The sequence below is a fragment of the Ptychodera flava genome, chromosome 14, assembly GCF_041260155.1.
Source record: "Ptychodera flava strain L36383 chromosome 14, AS_Pfla_20210202, whole genome shotgun sequence".
NCBI classification, from domain to species: domain Eukaryota; kingdom Metazoa; phylum Hemichordata; class Enteropneusta; family Ptychoderidae; genus Ptychodera; species Ptychodera flava.
In genome coordinates, this window is record NC_091941.1 from 6,976,217 (window position 1) to 6,993,776 (window position 17,560).

The 17,560-nt window shown below is 35.1% G+C and overlaps 1 protein-coding gene across 1 annotated transcript; it reads left to right on the top strand.

Moving 5' to 3' along the window:
- The first annotated feature begins 508 nt into the window (after positions 1-508).
- LOC139149122 (probable sodium-coupled neutral amino acid transporter 6) lies at positions 509-15,551 on the top strand. The gene is made up of 13 exons (XM_070720686.1): positions 509-642; positions 2,066-2,193; positions 2,686-2,815; positions 3,357-3,396; positions 4,166-4,247; positions 5,944-6,085; positions 6,429-6,635; positions 7,186-7,265; positions 7,657-7,757; positions 8,381-8,505; positions 9,351-9,495; positions 13,984-14,078; positions 14,465-15,551. The coding sequence occupies exons 1-13, from the start codon at positions 544-546 to the stop codon at positions 14,540-14,542; spliced, it is 1,452 nt and encodes a 483-aa protein (XP_070576787.1). The 5' UTR covers positions 509-543; the 3' UTR covers positions 14,543-15,551.
- The last annotated feature ends 2,009 nt before the right edge of the window (positions 15,552-17,560 follow it).

A 17,560-nucleotide genomic window follows, 5' to 3' on the forward strand; every position in this document is an offset into this window, starting at 1 on the left:
AATTACAGAGGTACATTCTAAAGAGTCTCATAAATAAAAAGACCAAGGTTCAGCTTGTGAAAATGCTCAGAATTTGTTCAGTCAACACTGCCTGTATACGTAATGGCTCCATTATTGTGGACAGTTTGTAAAATCTAGACTCCAAGTCATCAGTAACAATGTAACTAGTGGGGGATATTGCTAGTACATTAAAAAAATTATTAAAAAAAATTGTTTGTACCCTCTGTAGCTTTGCCAAAAAACCTGAGGAACAATGGTCTTTCTCTGGCCTTATGGCGTTATTTTTCAGTGTCACAGTCCTGCCTCAAAATCTCTTGGAGGGACTGTGATGATAGTCATCGCAAAATTTGTTAATAATCGACCATATAAGCAGGACATATTTGCATGACTAAAACTGTAATCTATGCTTTTGACGTGCACGGAGAACCATCTTTGGTGGCTCTTCATTCTCGTCGTCATCCTCCTGCTTATGATAACCCAGTCAGTTGAAGGGTCCAATCCCTGGACAAAAATTACAAACTTAGGTGGTCAGGCTTTGGAAAGATGGCAACGAAGAGTGACGACGGGAGCTACAGTTATGAGGGGGACGCAGAATTTCGCGATGTTTCTGCTGATGTCTCTCTCATTCAGACATCATCGGAGGTAGGTAGACACTCATAGAACGCAAGACTTGCATGAGATCACTGTGAAAGTGACCATTGACCTTCAAACTTCATCTTAACATAGTCATGTACTGTACTTCCGGGGTGGTCACTCACATGGTCTGACTGTTAAGGTCACAACAGAAAGATTATTTCTGAGAAGAAAGTAGTTAGCTATGAAATCAGGGTAACATTTATTGCGCAGCCGTTCTGATAGACTTCTTCACTTGAAAACAGACAACTTATACACTCCAGAACGGTAGAAGTAGCACAGATACAGTGGAGTAGTAAATAGTAATCTGCCTTGAGTCCATTGGACGATGAATGGACATCCATGATTGGACTGAGGCCAACGATTGTTTGTGTGGATGGATGTGAAGGCTTCTCGAAGGCCGGACAATGGTGAACTGAACATAAAAATATGTACTGCCAGACTTTACCCTAGTACGGGATATACGCCCATTCGACTGTATTACCACCCCTCATTATAACATTTTTTGGAACAACAGGGGTTTTTACAATACTTTTGGTATTTGGTGGAGTGACCATGTGTAAACCGAAAGCTCAAAGTGAACCTTTCTAGGGAAGAGCATTTTGCTTCTGAAGTCAAAAACTTAATCTGTAAGCAAAGAAAAAAAGACACTTTCTGTAGTTTCTTGAAGCTGCATTGTCTAAAAAAAATTAAATTTTGAAATGTAATATAGAGGAAAATATACATGAGCAAATCCACTCGGAAATTCGGCAAAGCAAATAGGTATGTAATTTTTTATTTTTGTGTGATTAAAGTCAGAAATTTAGTAGTTACGTGATGTACTTTAGGGCAGTTGAAACATGCAAAGTCATATAATTGGGACATATTATAACTAAAATTATCACAAATTGTAGCCATAAAAATACATTCAATTTTGTATAAATACTACTGGTATTAAAAAAAAATAATTTGTTGTTTTGCTGTCACAAAAAAGTCAAAATCTATCCATAGAAAGGGAAAGAGAGAGAATTTTTGGGATGCATCTACTGTCATTTTTTTACTTTGGTCATCAAGAGGCAATCACCTCGAGGAAAGAAAATTATTTCAAATATAAAAATAAAATTCAGTGAACTGGTAGGAGCACCTACTGGCATTTCTGTGTGTACGATATTACTGGTACAAGAGACATACCACCAATATACTGAAAATTTTTTTCCATGAAAAAAAATAAAATTGAAATCAAAGACTGAACATCTTTGATTACATTAGATATGTACACAATGCAGAATAATAATAATAGGTGTACCATATCAAAAACGTTGTCATTTCAGCTTGTCCATTCTCTTCAGAACAACATATTTCATAAATTGGGTACTTTTTACATCAGCAAATCAATGATACCAGTAGTTGTGAGATATATCCTAAGAGTTGTTATTTTCTATCTGATAAACAGGGAAGAACAAGGCAACCACACCAAACTTCATTTGGACTGTCCGTCTTCAACTTAATGAATGCTGTACTTGGTAGTGGTATACTTGGTCTCTCATATGCCATGTCTCAGAGCGGCATTATCCTCTTCACGTAAGCATAGATATACATGTATATAATGCCAATATCCCACAGCATTCAATACGAGATTCCTGCTCCTTTCAAGCTGGAGGGATTGTGACAAATGAAACTCTTATAAAAATATTTGTGAAATTCCAATATCCCCAAAAACAAGCACTGTTGGATGACAACTCACTGCCTTACAAGCTGAAGGGACAACTATGACAGAAAAATCCAAAAGTTACTTAGAATCACAGTGACAGTGATATCAATTCAATGCTTGGTGGCACTGAGGACTGGTATTATGGTAAACTCTGAGGTAGGATTCCACAGTTTCAAGGTTTTGCATTTGATAATGATAATAGAATTATAAAAGTAACCAACTGGTCTACCAGATGAGTACAATCTCAAATTCATTTGTCTCTTCAGAAAAATAGTCGTTCTGGACTGAGAACTCATGAATACTATTGTTTTTCATTCCATTTTCTGGTGTAACGTAAATTGTTTCTCTGATTTTATTTGCAGCCTGTTGCTTATTGGAGTTGCATTGTTAGCATGCTACTCTCTCCATCTTTTAATCAAGATGTGTGAACTAACCAACGGAATAAAAGCATATGAAGAGATTGGAACACGTGCCCTCAAAACACCAGGCAGGGTGAGTATAATATGCCGTCAGTAACTTTCAATAATATACTCTTTGAATTTTGATACAACCTGATAAACAATGGTATCTTTGGACTATGATAGTATCTTATTAAAACAGTCCTGGCATTTATATCCATAACTGATTTAATGACCATTGTTTCATTGATTTTGATTTTAATGGCATTACAGTTATTTCTTTGTGAATTCTTTAACTTGTATACAATTATAGACTCTGACATTGGGTTTGAGCCAGACATTGATGTGTTAGACAACATGATATTATTACATGTAAAATCTCAATGAACTTTAAGATAGACAGTATATGATATAAGGACACTCATTAATTCCAAGTGTCTTTTGAGAGAGAAAAACATTTCTGTTCCAATTAAACAGTATCAATACTTCTAGGGCCCAACTACATTTCATTTTGAAAGGTCCTTTCTGTTTCAAAGCTACCAGCAACACAGAAAGTTTCACAAATTGTGACCAATAGTAAGCAGTGATTGTAAATACTTGTACTTTTTTAAGTAATTATTTATTTTATTTTGCAGTTGATGGCTGCTCTGGCTATTCTTCTACAAAATATTGGAGGTCAGTAGATCACAGAGTTTAATTATGATTTCAATGATTTAGGTAGTACTTGCCTCTAAACTGAAAAACTGAAACTGTAGCAGAAACTTGCCCCAAGGAAACTTTCAACCATTCTATTTCAAAATCAAGCATAAAAATTGGCAGGGGAGGGGGATCCGGGGTCGCTGTGCAAATTTTGGTACTATAGAAACAAATAACTTTAGATTTCCTGATATTTGTTAACTGTATAGGAAAAATAATATTTTTTATTTTCAAAACACTGAGATTGTGGAATATTTTTTTTTTGCTCCAAGAGCTTTTATTTAAGCTCCACAACAGGTAGATCAGAAAATTATAGGAAAGATTTGCGAGTCTAATTGTCTTTCCCCGAGGCATATTCTACCTTTAAACTATTCCTTTATGGCAAACTCATCCAAAAGTTTAGAGCTTCTTTGTACTGATATATTGATTTTCATGGACTTTGCAGTTAAAGAACTGAAAATTACTGAAAAAAATTGATACAGTTAGCTCCATATTGCAAATAAATTTGTAATAAATTTACAATGAAGTGAAATTTCTGATGGAAAACTGTAAAAATTATGGCATCATCTCAGGTTAACCATCAGCATGGATGTAATCAGTCTATATCTGCACTCACATACCAATGGGAATGCCAGTTACATGACTTGGGAATATCTGTAACGTTTACCGGGAATGTTCAAATATGGCTGATGAATGTTTTTTGATATCTGATGTTTGTACAATGTTTTTTCATTCTTATATATTTCAGCAATGTCTTCATATTTGTTTATTGTAAAGAATGAGTTGCCATTAGTTATCAGAACACTATCAAATATGCCAGCTGATGAACAGTAAGTAAATACCAACTCATGCTGAAATGTGTAGCGTCAATGAAATCAGATATCAAGACCCTGAGCCCTGATACAGGAGTCTGGTCCTGATTTAACAATAATGGACCACAAATGATTTTGAGATACTTTTTTTGACATCCTTGGCAATCGATATTGAAATAATCAATCAATTGATCAAACTTTTACTCACACATTTACGTTGATATATTTTATTTGGTGAACACAATTGTTTCGTCTTAGCTTTAGGCCTACACAGATAACCCCTGTATAGATTCTGGTAATTCTGTCATACAGGATAAATACACAGTAAGTGTAACTTCACGAATGATGAAATTACTGGGATATTGCTCTGTTGTCCTAGAACCACAGTACAGCAGACAAATGAATTACTTTGACTTATGTAATAGTACCAGTAATGTTATAGAAATGTAGTTAGGGTGTGATGAATAGTCTCACAAATATTCAGGGTAAGTGAAAAGTACTTAGCTTAATACCCGTTTTATGGTAGACTAGGGTGTCTGTTATTGTCCATATAATAAGTATGGACTGTAATCACTCCATTAGTCCAACCAGAAAAAATATGATTTATGAAAAGGCATACTGATAGAATATGTTTAAAAATTTATGAATCCCCTGCTGGTCAAATTTAAAGCATAATTTTTAGAGGGTCAATAGCTTACATGGTATGAACTTGAGGTGACATTGAGCCTGTACTTCAGGTGGCAATTACGATTAAATTTTACCATTTGAAGTGTCAAATAACTTTGTAGTTAATAGCTTAGAAAGTGGGAGTTGCAGATTTCCTTCTAAAATAAAACTGCGGCAGACAAATCAACATATACGCATAACACAGTGACATGAATTGTTTTATAGTAGAAATATAAGTGCTACAGTGATGTTGAATTGAAAAACAGCTTTATTAAAATCCCGGAATTTGTCAGTTTTTCAATGAACTGTCTATCACCTCATATTTCATCAAGATCAGAAAAAGAGAGTATACTTTTATCATAATTAATCAGGTTCTTTCAACATTTCCACATACCACCCAATTTTCTAGAGTTTTGCTAAGAATTTTAACGGAAAACTATTTGTGTACTCTACAAGGAAGCTGGGCACAGTTTCATTCATTTAAAGTGTCTGATATTTACAAATGGCTTGACAGGATAGGACAAGGATACCATTGTAGTCTCAAAACCAATGTAATGCTACAGTATTTTGGCAAAGTCCCAAAATTTCATATGTACTGTGCATTAATTGTATCGCCTGTCAGCCAACTATTTATAACATACATAAATACATACCATGTTGTACTGATGTTACCAAGTTACCAGTGTGTTTCACCAAAGCCTATGGCTTATATGAAAGCAACAAAAAGCTCATTTTTCTTCATGAGCAAAAAAGGTTAATTATCAAGGTTTTGTACATCTCAGTGCTACCATTATACTGTACAGCAATACTGTAACAAACCTGGCTTGCAAGTACAAATGCAGTATCAAAATGTTAGCATCAAAATGTTAGCTGTTTTCATTGTACAGATAAAAACTGACCTGTTGGTTGAAGCCAGTCAACATAGAACGTTTTCACCAGCCATTTGTGTACATTGAACACAAGGTAAAATGGGCCCCTTTAATGATGACTGCATTTTTTAGTAGTCCCTCTCTTCACACCATCAGACGTTTCCACGGTTTCATTTCAGTCATTGGTATGTAGATGGAGATTACCTGGTTCTCATCATGGTGCTTTTCATCATAGCTCCACTGGCATTTCTGCGAAACATCGGTTTCCTTGGTTACACCAGTGGATTTTCAGTCTTTTGTATGGTTTTCTTCACCATCGTGGTATGTTGCATATCTTCATGTTTTTCTTTGGTTTATTTTGTTTATTTTTGGGGGGATGTGTTGATGGGGACTGGCTTTGGAAAAAGGGGATGTTTTGGGGATAATGAAAAACATTTATGCTGGTGTACATATATTTACTACGGAACTTGAGCACGATGAAACATCAAAAGCATTGTCACTGCTAAGATTTGCCAAATACCTAGTACCTTGGTAGGTAACTTTTAGTATGTTAGTGTATGTTCAAAGAAGCCTTTGTAAACTGCCTTAACTTTCCAAATTCTTTTCATTAAAGAATATGAAAAACCCATACAGATAGTAAACGCATGACTTTTGATTTTTGCAGATCATAGCCAAAAAGTTCTCTTTTCCTTGCCCGATACCACCAAGTGATTGGAGCAATGTTACAGAACCAAACATTACAGATACGTACAACTTATTGAACGCAACACTTACCAATGCAACTGAAGCAACCACTGAAGCAACGACCACTGTCTCATCAAACGGTACGGATGAGGAGTGTACACCAAAGTTGTTTTCACTTTCATTGAATGTGGGTAAATCATGTTATTCAAATGGTCAATTTTTTAATTGTTAATTCTTGAATTTCACATCACAATGAAGTTGATGAGTCCAGAAAGAAATAGTGAAGGTATGAACCTTTACATCGTAAACAATCAGACTATTTCATCATCAGTTCAACATTTGCATTAAATTTTCTATGCCAATTGTATAATAATGTAATGTGAGACTCTTATTGAAAGAAATCAATGAAAGTCTGACTGACATATAATCTGACACTGGTCATGAATCCAGTACCATGCCATCGGACACTGGATAATCATGATGTTATTTGATGTAACTCTTCAAATGGGAAATCAAAAATTTTGTTCAACGTATTTCGGTATCTGGTATGAGAACAAAATCATTTCGATTTTGATATCCTTGCAAGTGTGTTAATTTTGACACCTTTCACAACATGCAATACATGTATGTGGTTGCCTGTAAGTCATTCTGCATTCTGTCAAACACTGACTCCAATGGTGAGATGGTGTTACTCAGCCAGCATGACACATAAAACACTGATTTCATTTTGATTACAGACTGCGTATGCCGTCCCTACCATGGCGTTTTCTTTTGTCTGCCATACAGCAGTGCTTCCAATCTATGAAGAACTCAAAAGGTGAACGCACACTATTTTACATTGTTATTCTCGCAAAAAGTCCATTTTTCAATTGTGAATTTAAATTTTAGTTGTTGTGTCAAGTTGAGTGATTGTGAAGTAATGATGTTGAATTTCATATAGAATGACTGTCCAAGTGATTTTTACAACTATATATTGAACAGAAATGTCTAAGGCATATATTTCCTTATTGTCAAGGGCAATATATGTGATAGTATAACTTCAAAACAGGTCCAATAATCAGTATCATTCAAGGTTAATAAATATTTTACCAGGTCCAAGAAACAAATAGAAAATGACAATAGCAACCAGGTCATTGTGGACCACTGCTTTCCTTTCATTGGAATTTGTGACCTGTGCTAAATTTATTATCCATCTTCATGTCTTGCAGTGCAAGTAGAGCCAGAATGCAAAATGTAGTGTATGTGACAATATCTGTCTGCTTTACTATGTATATGCTATCTGCATTGTTCGGTTATCTCACATTCTATGGTGAGTATTCATAACTGCAATGAATCTACATTCTCTTTAGCTATCGTACCCACAATGCAACAGGCATCCTTGGTTTTTCATGTGACCAACTTATTTAGTAATAGTGTTGCTAATTCAAGAATTTCATGCAATCAAAAAATCACAAAATAGAATATTTCCCAGATTGTATAATGAGCAATAAAGGATCAAATACTGAATGAAAAGAAATAACTTGTTTGTTGAACAATGACACTGTTTTACTTGCATGTTCAACTAAACATGTTACTGAAATATTTCAAACCAATGAAATAAAGGCTGCACTTCTGCAAAATTATGTGGAATTTTCATTTTAGAGAAGCAGGGAGATGTAAACCGTTCTTTTCAATAAAATTGTTTCACTTGATATTCAAACAAAATAGAAAACAGCACAATGCTGAAATAATTTTTCTTTTTTCAAAGGTTTTCAAATCCAAGCCTTAATTTCAAAATTTCTTTTGCACTTATCGTACAAATCTTATCCAGATGATACTACTCTGCTCTTATTCAGTATAACAAATGAATAAAATATTTTCATAACAGTATGCTGCTACTGCAGACCTATATGTTATGTGCAATCTGATTTCTTTACTTCCAAATTACCGTAGATAATGTGCAGACTGAGCTACTAGAGGGATACATGCAATACAAACCACATGATACACTCATGTTGATTGTCAGACTTGCTGTCTTGGTGTCTGTCACACTAACTGTACCACTTCTGCATTTTCCGGTAAGTGTCAACAGTTTTCCATCACTTAAATCTGTCCAAAATGGTCTTCCATCAAAGACGAACAATTTCAGGGCCTTACAGGTTCTAGCTATAACATTTTAAATGGGCCAAGGGTTGACCATCTCCATGTATGTATATCAAGGACATTCTGAATAAATTTTGTGCCTGGTATAGTTTATTCAATCCTTTCTGAGTTAAAAGTTATCATGCTTCCTGAGTGACACAGTATGGGAAACTCGACCAATGTCTATTCATGTATTTAAAAAGCGAGTGAATGGTTCTCTACTCCGGAATAAAAAGGGACGCAATGCATACGGACGTTCTACATACTTCAGTACGCCCGAATAATCACGTGATGCCGGTACAAACAAACCCACATGTGTACTGAACGCGTATGGAAATACACGTACGTCTATGCGCGTTTGCGCACATGGCTTTGCTTGTACCGTGGTCGATTCGAATTCCGGGTTTGGCCTATTGTCAGTTACAGTTGTGCTATATGTAAGCCATCATCTGATTGGATGGTAATGATTTAGTTGACCATTTACATATTATGCATCAAGCAATATGGTAAAGCAGCTGTGTGATTGTTTAAAACTTAATGTCAGTATAGTTCAGTGATGGCCCAAAAGTGTTACTTTTAATGTTATTCATATTAAATTTGTCATGCTGAAGTGACCAATATTTCTACATTTTGTTTGACATATTAAACTACAATGCCATTGCATGTGCAGTTTGGTCAAGCAGATGGACTGCTTACTGCTGAAAGTCTATATAAATATCTTTGTTGAATAATTTCAAGCATAAAGTTTTTATTAGTATGAATTTCTTGTTTCCATTTACAGTCAAGGAAAGCTCTGACCCTCATCATTGCACCAAACAAACCATTTTCTTGGATTTTACACATAGTATTGACTCTATGCTTACTGACCTTGATCACAACCTTGGCTATCTTTGTCCCCAACATCAGAGAAGTCTTTGGATTTGCAGGTAAAAAATCCTCAGAAATTTTATGAAACTGGGAATGGTGATTTTGTTAGGATATAGATCAGTTAATGAATTATCTTTAATTTAGTTTATTCACTATTTAATTTGATCCCACAGAATCAGTGTTATTGACTGCAGAGTTTAAATTCATTTTTAGCTCCCATAGCCATATGTATATATGGCAATGGAAGCTATTCTTATAGGCTAGGGAAATGTCTGTATGTGTATGTATGATGTATGTCTGTATGTCTGTGTCTGTATGTCTGTATGTCTGTATGTCTGTCCGTCAACATCAAAAACTCCAAAACCGCTGTACATTTCATCTTGATATTTGGTGTGTACATGGATGATGGGCTGTAGATGAGATTTTGTTCAAATGAAGTTGTCATTGCCAAAAATATGCAAATTAAGTGAAAAAATGTAAAAACAGTCAAAATTGAAAAAACTCAATAACCACTGAGCAGATTACATGAAAAATTAGCATGTATGTACTTTGGGCTGATATGAAATGATTGTGCACATCTTGGGTCAGTATCTTGGACTTGCTATTTTTCATGAATTTTTTTGTAATTTTCTCCCATTTTTGGTCAAAAAATCTCCTGCTCTGAAACCACAAGTCCGATTGATTTGAAACTTTGTATGGAAGTGCATAGGAGTGACCTTTCCCAAATTTGGGCAAATCGTGGTGAAATTTGCATATTTTTAGTTTACACGTCCATAGACTCCATGTATAAGGCAGATCTCCATAGACTCCCATGTATAAGGCCACGAAAAATAAAAATTTAGTTTCTCATCGTATTGAAATTGCAAAAAGGATGCAGTGACACAATTTTAGTCCCCACGGTTGAAGTCCAGTGCAGTGAGCTTATAGATTGGGTCATGTCTGTCTGTTCGTCCATCCGTGAGTCCATCCGTTCACGCAGATATCTCGGATATTTTGACAAAATGTCATGTGACCTTGATGACCTTTGATCTCAAATATACATATTTGTCCATAACTCAGTAACCACAAGTGCTACCACCCTTCATATATGATATGATGGGACAGCTTATGACGCCACATATTGTACCTCATTAATTATGCACATATCTAATTTTGAGCGAGCCAATAGAGCTAGAGGTCTGATTTTTGGTATATAGGGATAACTTGGCAAAACAATTTTTTTGACAAAATGTCACGTGACCTCGGTGACCTTTGACCTCAAATATACATATTTGTCCATAACTCAGTAACCACAAGTGCTACAGCCGTCATGTATGGTATGATGGGACACCTTATGACGCCACATATTGTACCTCATTAATTATGTGCATATCTAATTTTGAGCGAGCCAATAGAGCTAGAGGTCTGATTTTTGGTATATAGGGATAACTTAGCAGGACAATTTTTTTGACAAAATGTCACGTGACCTCGGTGACCTTTGACCTCAAATATACATATTTGTCCATAACTCAGTAACCACAAGTGCTACAGCCTTCATGTATGGTATGATGGGACACCTTATGACGCCACATATTGTACCTCATTAATTATGCGCATATCTAATTTTGAGCGAGCCAATAGAGCTAGAGGTCTGATTTTTGGTATATAGGGATAACTTGGCAAAACAATTTTTTTGACAAAATGTCACGTGACCTCAATGACCTTTGACCTCAAATATACATATTTGTCCATAACTCAGTAACCACAAGTGCTACACCCTTCATGTTTGGTATGATTGGACACCTTATGACGCCACATACTGTACCCAATAATTATGCGCTCTCATTCTGAGGGAGCCAATAGAGCTGGATGTCTGATTTTTGGTATATAGGGATAACTATGGGAGAGAAATTTTTTGACCAAATGTCATGTGACCTCGATGACCTTTTACCTAAAATATATGTTTATGTCAATAAATAAGTAACCACAAGTGCTATGTCCTTTGTATTTAGTAGGATGGGAGACCTTATGACAACACACGCTTTACCCCATTAATTATGTACACATCTAATTCTGGGCAAGCGAATAGAGCTAGAGATCTGATTTTTTGGCATATAGGGATTAATTAGCAATAAAATTTTTTTCCAAATGTCATGTGACCTCGATGACCTTTGACCTTGATTATACATATATATGCATATTTCAGTAACCACAAGTTCTATACCCTCCAATTTTGATAGGATATTAGACCTTAAGATGTCACATCTTGTACCTCATTTATAATGCGCATATGTATTTCTTGGCTGGCCAATACTGCTTGAGGTCTGATCTTTTTTCCCGATTTAGAACCATAACTTAGACATGCCTCATGTGTTTCAAATTGGGAACAACGACATAGACCTATGTGCCCATAGATCTCAACATATACACTCCAGTGATACTTCTTAATGACCACATTTTCCTGCCCCATCAAGACTAATACTCCTATTACAAGTGGGGACTATGTCATTGTAAATGACTTGTTGAGTTAATGGTTGTATCACAGTATTCGATATATCTAATTCTGTATTTTTTCCATTTATATCCTAATAATTACATTAACCATATTTCACTGTCTCCAGTACATTTCATTGAAGTATTTTCACTTCATGCACTTTATTCCTTTCACACATGTTCAAATATTGACCAGAGAACAAACACTAAATAGTCCAGGATGGGAGCTACAGTGTCATTGACATGATTTTTATTTTTTTGATCTTTGTCACCAAAAGAGGTGATACTTACCTGTGACATAAAGCAACCATTATTGCAAGTTTTTCATCATAGATCAGATAAATAGTGAGATATTACATACTCTATTTCACAAAAGTGCCTGATGGATATTTTAGCTCCCTTTTTTTGCATGATAGTGTATACACTCGGGAGCTAATTGGCTCAGTCAGTTTTTGCCATCTGTATGTCCGTCCACTCGAAAATCTTGACATTAAGTGCTACGTACATCACCGTAGCATTTGGTGCAAAGATGGACCATGGATGGAAGATTGGATTTTGTTTAAATGAACATGCTGGACCCAAATTTATGGGACTGAGCTGAAAAATGTGAAAGTTGTCAAATAACTGAACTACAATAACTAATTGATCAGATTGTTTTGATATTTAGAGCTGATTTCTTCACTTTAGAGTCATTCAGTTTTCTATAGTACCACATCATTTCCATATCCATTATAGAAACCATCAAAGTTTTTTATCTTTGCCAAAATGCCATGGCTTGTTGGCTGTTTCTGCTGGCTAACGCTTTTATGACTTCCGACAAATATTCAGGTAGATTACTTTCAGAAAGACTACTGTCAACATGACAAATTTATTGAATATTCAATTGTTAATGACTGACAACAAATACCTTGTGTATAATACAGCAAAATCATCAAGAGAACATTGACCTACCAGGATAAATAATCTGAGCTATTTTTGTGTCCAAAACTTGTATTTTCAGAGTAGTTCTGTTACTCTGAAATGAGTTAAATCCTATTTTTAAAATATTATGGTACCATCATAGAAGTTCTAACAATAGATTTATGTTCAAAAAAAAAAACAAAACAAGCAGATTCTATCTGTGATTTTACCAAGAGACAACAAACGTTTCAACAACATTCTTATCAAAGTCAATTGAACGCAGGTAATTTAATTCCCACATTTTGCATTTATCTTCTTTATATCATGCTCAATAGGGCTGATGTCGGTATTTTAGTGATACACTGATTTGTTGCACTTTAATTTTATCAGTTTTTCTTTAAATAGAAGCACATTCAAAGGAATTTACTATAGATAGGTATAGAAGCTACCTTAGAGTCTGCCCCTGATGTACTGCTCATGGAATATAACTGGCATAAGGCTGCCAATGTTTGTTCCTTATTTCTCAATTTTTTAAACCAAAAGAGACTTTATGTAGACGCAAACTAAATCAGTTGTAAGTGAGCTGGTAGAATTCTTTGAATTGCTGTCACTGAACTTTTAAAACATTCAGGCACAAAGTGAAAGATGTGATTCAGAATTTTTGGTCGCATTTTCCTCCCAAAGATTGGATTTTGTTTCAGGGGCACTTCTGGGTACCCATGCATGCTAGAGACTTGATCAAAGTGTGATTCTATTATGTATGTGAAGATTCTGATAGTGTTTCAATCACCCATTTAGTGTAGGATTAGCACAGACAGCAAATGTACAGAGTCCCTGATACATCAAACACATTTTAAAATGTTAGTCCATGTTACACACCAAAAATGTGATGTTTATCAAGACATCTTTTTCTGTGATCGCCGTATTCATGTACTTTTTTAAGTACAAGCATATCCAAGACTCAAGTAGCCATACCACTAATGTTCTAGGTACTGAATATAACTGAATATAACTGATATAACCCTGCACATATAACTGCAGTAACTGTTGGCAGTGAGATGATAGTAAATTTTCAGGACCACTAGCAGTTTGCAAAATGGTCTGATGTCCTCAAATGTTGCTTTGTAATACAACGTTCTGAAGCAATTTATTTCAATTTTTTTTCTGTAATTCAGGTGCTACTTCATCAACTTCACTGGTTTTCATATTGCCAGCATTGTTTTACATATTTCTGGGAAAGGAGCCTTTGAAATCAAGAGAGAAAATTATGGTAAGCTGAATGCTCTTATGTGAAATCATGCTTATACCATTGACATATGCCTTGTAATTGATAGAATTCTACAGAAATCTGATGGAAATCTGAAAGATGATGCTGTTTGTTGTTTCTCCATAACGTAAATGAAACACATGTTGTTTAACACTGTGGCACACAAGTCTCCATATGAATTATGAAACTGTTTTTGGATCCTGGACATTGAAAAATAAAATGAATAAATTTTAAAAAATCTTTTTTTTTTTATTTTGAAAGGTTGATTATGTTCCAGACAGATTCAGCTTCAAAGCATAGATGTCCTTGCTCATTTCTTATCCTTTAAGAAGTATTTTTATTATTGAATACATGTAATTCTATCGACCATTCATTTCATTCTGTTGCAGGCTATTCTCCTGTGCATCATTGGTATCGTGGTTTTGGTTCTCAGTGTAACTCTAATCATCATTGGCTGGACAGAATGAACAAATCTGCTCACTTGGAGAATGAATGCAGAGTAACGGCACAGTCCTGCCTTGACCATCATCAGTAATACTTGTATTGCAGTGTTCTGTCAAGTAAAACCAGCCATTCACTTTCCTGTGTGCCATCCAATCTTGCCATTATCAAACATTCCTCTGTATCATTTTGGCTTGAATAGTTATATGTCTACATCACCTGTAGACACATAGTAAAGCTGAGCTATCCAAACAAGAATGTCTGTATTTTGCATTTTAGGATTTGTCTGACTAACATTCTTACAGTTTCGTTAAGCTATGTTCACTTCTGCTACGATATTTTACCCAACTAATAATTGCAATTTTACTTTGATATCAAGGGATATAGTAGGCAAGCCAGTTGTGTCTGACAACCCAACACATGTCAATAACATAGTCAAATGTTGCATGGACGCCATTCTGATAAATGCTTGCAACTGAAGATCACTTGTGAAGCAAAGTATGCTTCATGAAATGATACAACCACAAATCATGTGACACTGCGTGACATATTCAGAAGGGTTTCTTTCTTGGTTGTTAGTTTCTGACATGAAGACAAGATCTTTACATAGGTGGCATAGTTGCAATGTGAACAATTTGATTTACAGTAACACCATGAAACTGTTTCATGGCCTTGACTTTTTTACATGTTTTGCAGGCTCATGTTTTGTGTCAACCTCTAATGATAGTTTCTTGTTTCTGTTCCTTTCATATACTCTTTTGACACACAGACCACGCCATGCCTTAGTCAAGAATAAAGCGTAAAAAGGGTTAAATTCAGTTGCCGAAATAAATGTAACATGTCTGTGTTCTTCCAATAGATTTCTTTGTGGTATACATTGTCTGAATATTTTTACCTCACCTTGAGGTGTTCAAAAACCAAAGTGATACAAAAATGACCAAACGGATGAATCAAGAATTTATGTGAGTGATGTAACATTGTCAAACTTATCTAGTGCAATGTATATTTAATATAAATAAATGCATTGTCAAAATACTTTGTTTATTGTCTTGGTGAAAACTTTTTGAATCCTCTCAAACATGACAATGTTTTACAGATACCAAATCCTTTCATTTGAATATCTATGAATGGATTGAATATTGTTGATATTTGTTGAACTCCTTCTGTGTTCAATTTCATTTTCTTGTTTTAGGGTAAAGGTGTAGAAGTTTTAACAATAAACCTTTGGTATCAAATTTCAAGTCCCCAGGAAAGCATTTTAATATAATTCCAACCAACGTATTTGTAACAGCTAGTGGCTGAATGACAATTGCAATCGTATCATTACTTTTCAGCTCTGTCCCAGGTTTTCTTTCATGTGGGTATCATGCTTGGAGTATACAGTTTGAAAGTCACTGGTGAATTTAATGCTATGTCAGTGTCCACAGCAGTTGTTAAATGGATCATTGAAAATGTATCAATGATGCATATTTAAGGAATGTTAGGTAGTGTACGTCCAATCTGATTTAAATAAATTTCTAATTTGGTTAAGAGAAAATGGAAATGAATGTTTAATGTACAGGTTGTGTAGTGATTTGATCATAATCTCTTGCCTTTGACTCTAGTGTGTGCTTTTGATAAGTAAATTTCACTGCTTGTTTCAAAAAAATCTTATTTTAGAGAAGTACATGGTTCAAACAGTAGGTGACCCAAATGCATATTTTCGGGAGCTATTTTTAGCGACAATGCTGCTGCCAAATTCTTTTGATGAAATTTAAGTCTGAATTTACCGTTATCTGAAGGTGACTGCTTGCATCAGCGGTACACAATCCTGAAAGCACCTTCAGGGTTGAACCTGACACCTTGCTTAGCAAAGAGTGTGGTAAATATTCTGAATACATGCAGACTAATGTTGTTTTCTCAGTCTGAGAGAGAATTAATTACCAGTACTGATACTTTAGACAATGAAAATTACAAAACTTACCAAACAGGGTAACATGTATACATTCCTTCCTGGGAAGATCGATTTTGACTGAACATCTGTCACATGTACATGCTGCAATTGCCATCAAGAACAGGCAAACTTGATTGCTGCTGATGACATTGCTCAGAGCTGCAAACAGTGAGTGGAGTGCAACACAAGTTCCTGGTGTGATGTACACTGTAGTTTGGCCATAAACAGGTGTGCATCTACACACCTGTTTTACAGGAATTGAAATACTGTGTAGTTGCTTCATTCAGATCTTTTGTACAGACTAACAATAACCGTTTATAGCCAGCTGGGTTGACACAAATTGTTTTGAGTATCCATCTGTCATTAATTATACTGTCTCGGTGGTAGAGCCAATTAAAACTGATTGAAATATTGTATTCATTTAGGTGAAGAGGCTGGCCAATGTCATTTTTTGTTGCCTTTCCAGACTGTAACGCCAACAATTTTTTTTTCAAATTTTCCCCAAAACTTTGGTCAAAAAGTGTAGCTAATGAAAAGTTATGTCAATATGGTCCAAAACTATGAAATAATTAACAGAAAAATTCATAAAAATTGGTAAAATGTTGAACAGAAACCTTGATGGGGAAAAATTTATACAGCGCTCAAAGGGTTAACTACCCGTAAATTACACCTGAAGAGCACTAGAAGTGAATTTTCTGAAAAGCAGCAATATGCGTTTATCTCACTGTCTCTTCCATAATAGCAATGAAACAGAAATATGACACAAGCTTGTTCAAGTGCAATACCCAGTTTTTGCTTGAATCAAACTGGAGCAATAAAACAAATGCTAAAATGTTTTTAGTGAATGCAGACTAAAAACTATTAGAAGATTAATGAATATTAAAACTTGGACAGTGTTTTGATTCACGTAAGTAGCAGGCACATGCAAATTTACAGACAAAACTACCACTATCAGTAATGTTTCATTTGTGTAAACATGAGGGCAGCTTTCATTTTTTCTTGAATATCTATCCATAGATGAAATTTTTCTGGAAATCTAATATTTTGTACAGACAAACAATAACCGCTTAGCCAGCTGGGTTGATACAAATTTCTTTCATTTGCACCAGGC

Coding starts and splice junctions, on each gene's coding strand:
- LOC139149122 (XM_070720686.1), top strand. CDS start 544: ATGGCAACGAAGAGTGACGACGGGAGCTACAGTTATGAGGGGGACGCA. Junction 6,086..6,428: donor TGGTTTTCTTCACCATCGTG/GTATGTTGCATA, acceptor TGATTTTTGCAG/ATCATAGCCAAAAAGTTCTC. Junction 9,496..13,983: donor AGAAGTCTTTGGATTTGCAG/GTAAAAAATCCT, acceptor TCTGTAATTCAG/GTGCTACTTCATCAACTTCA.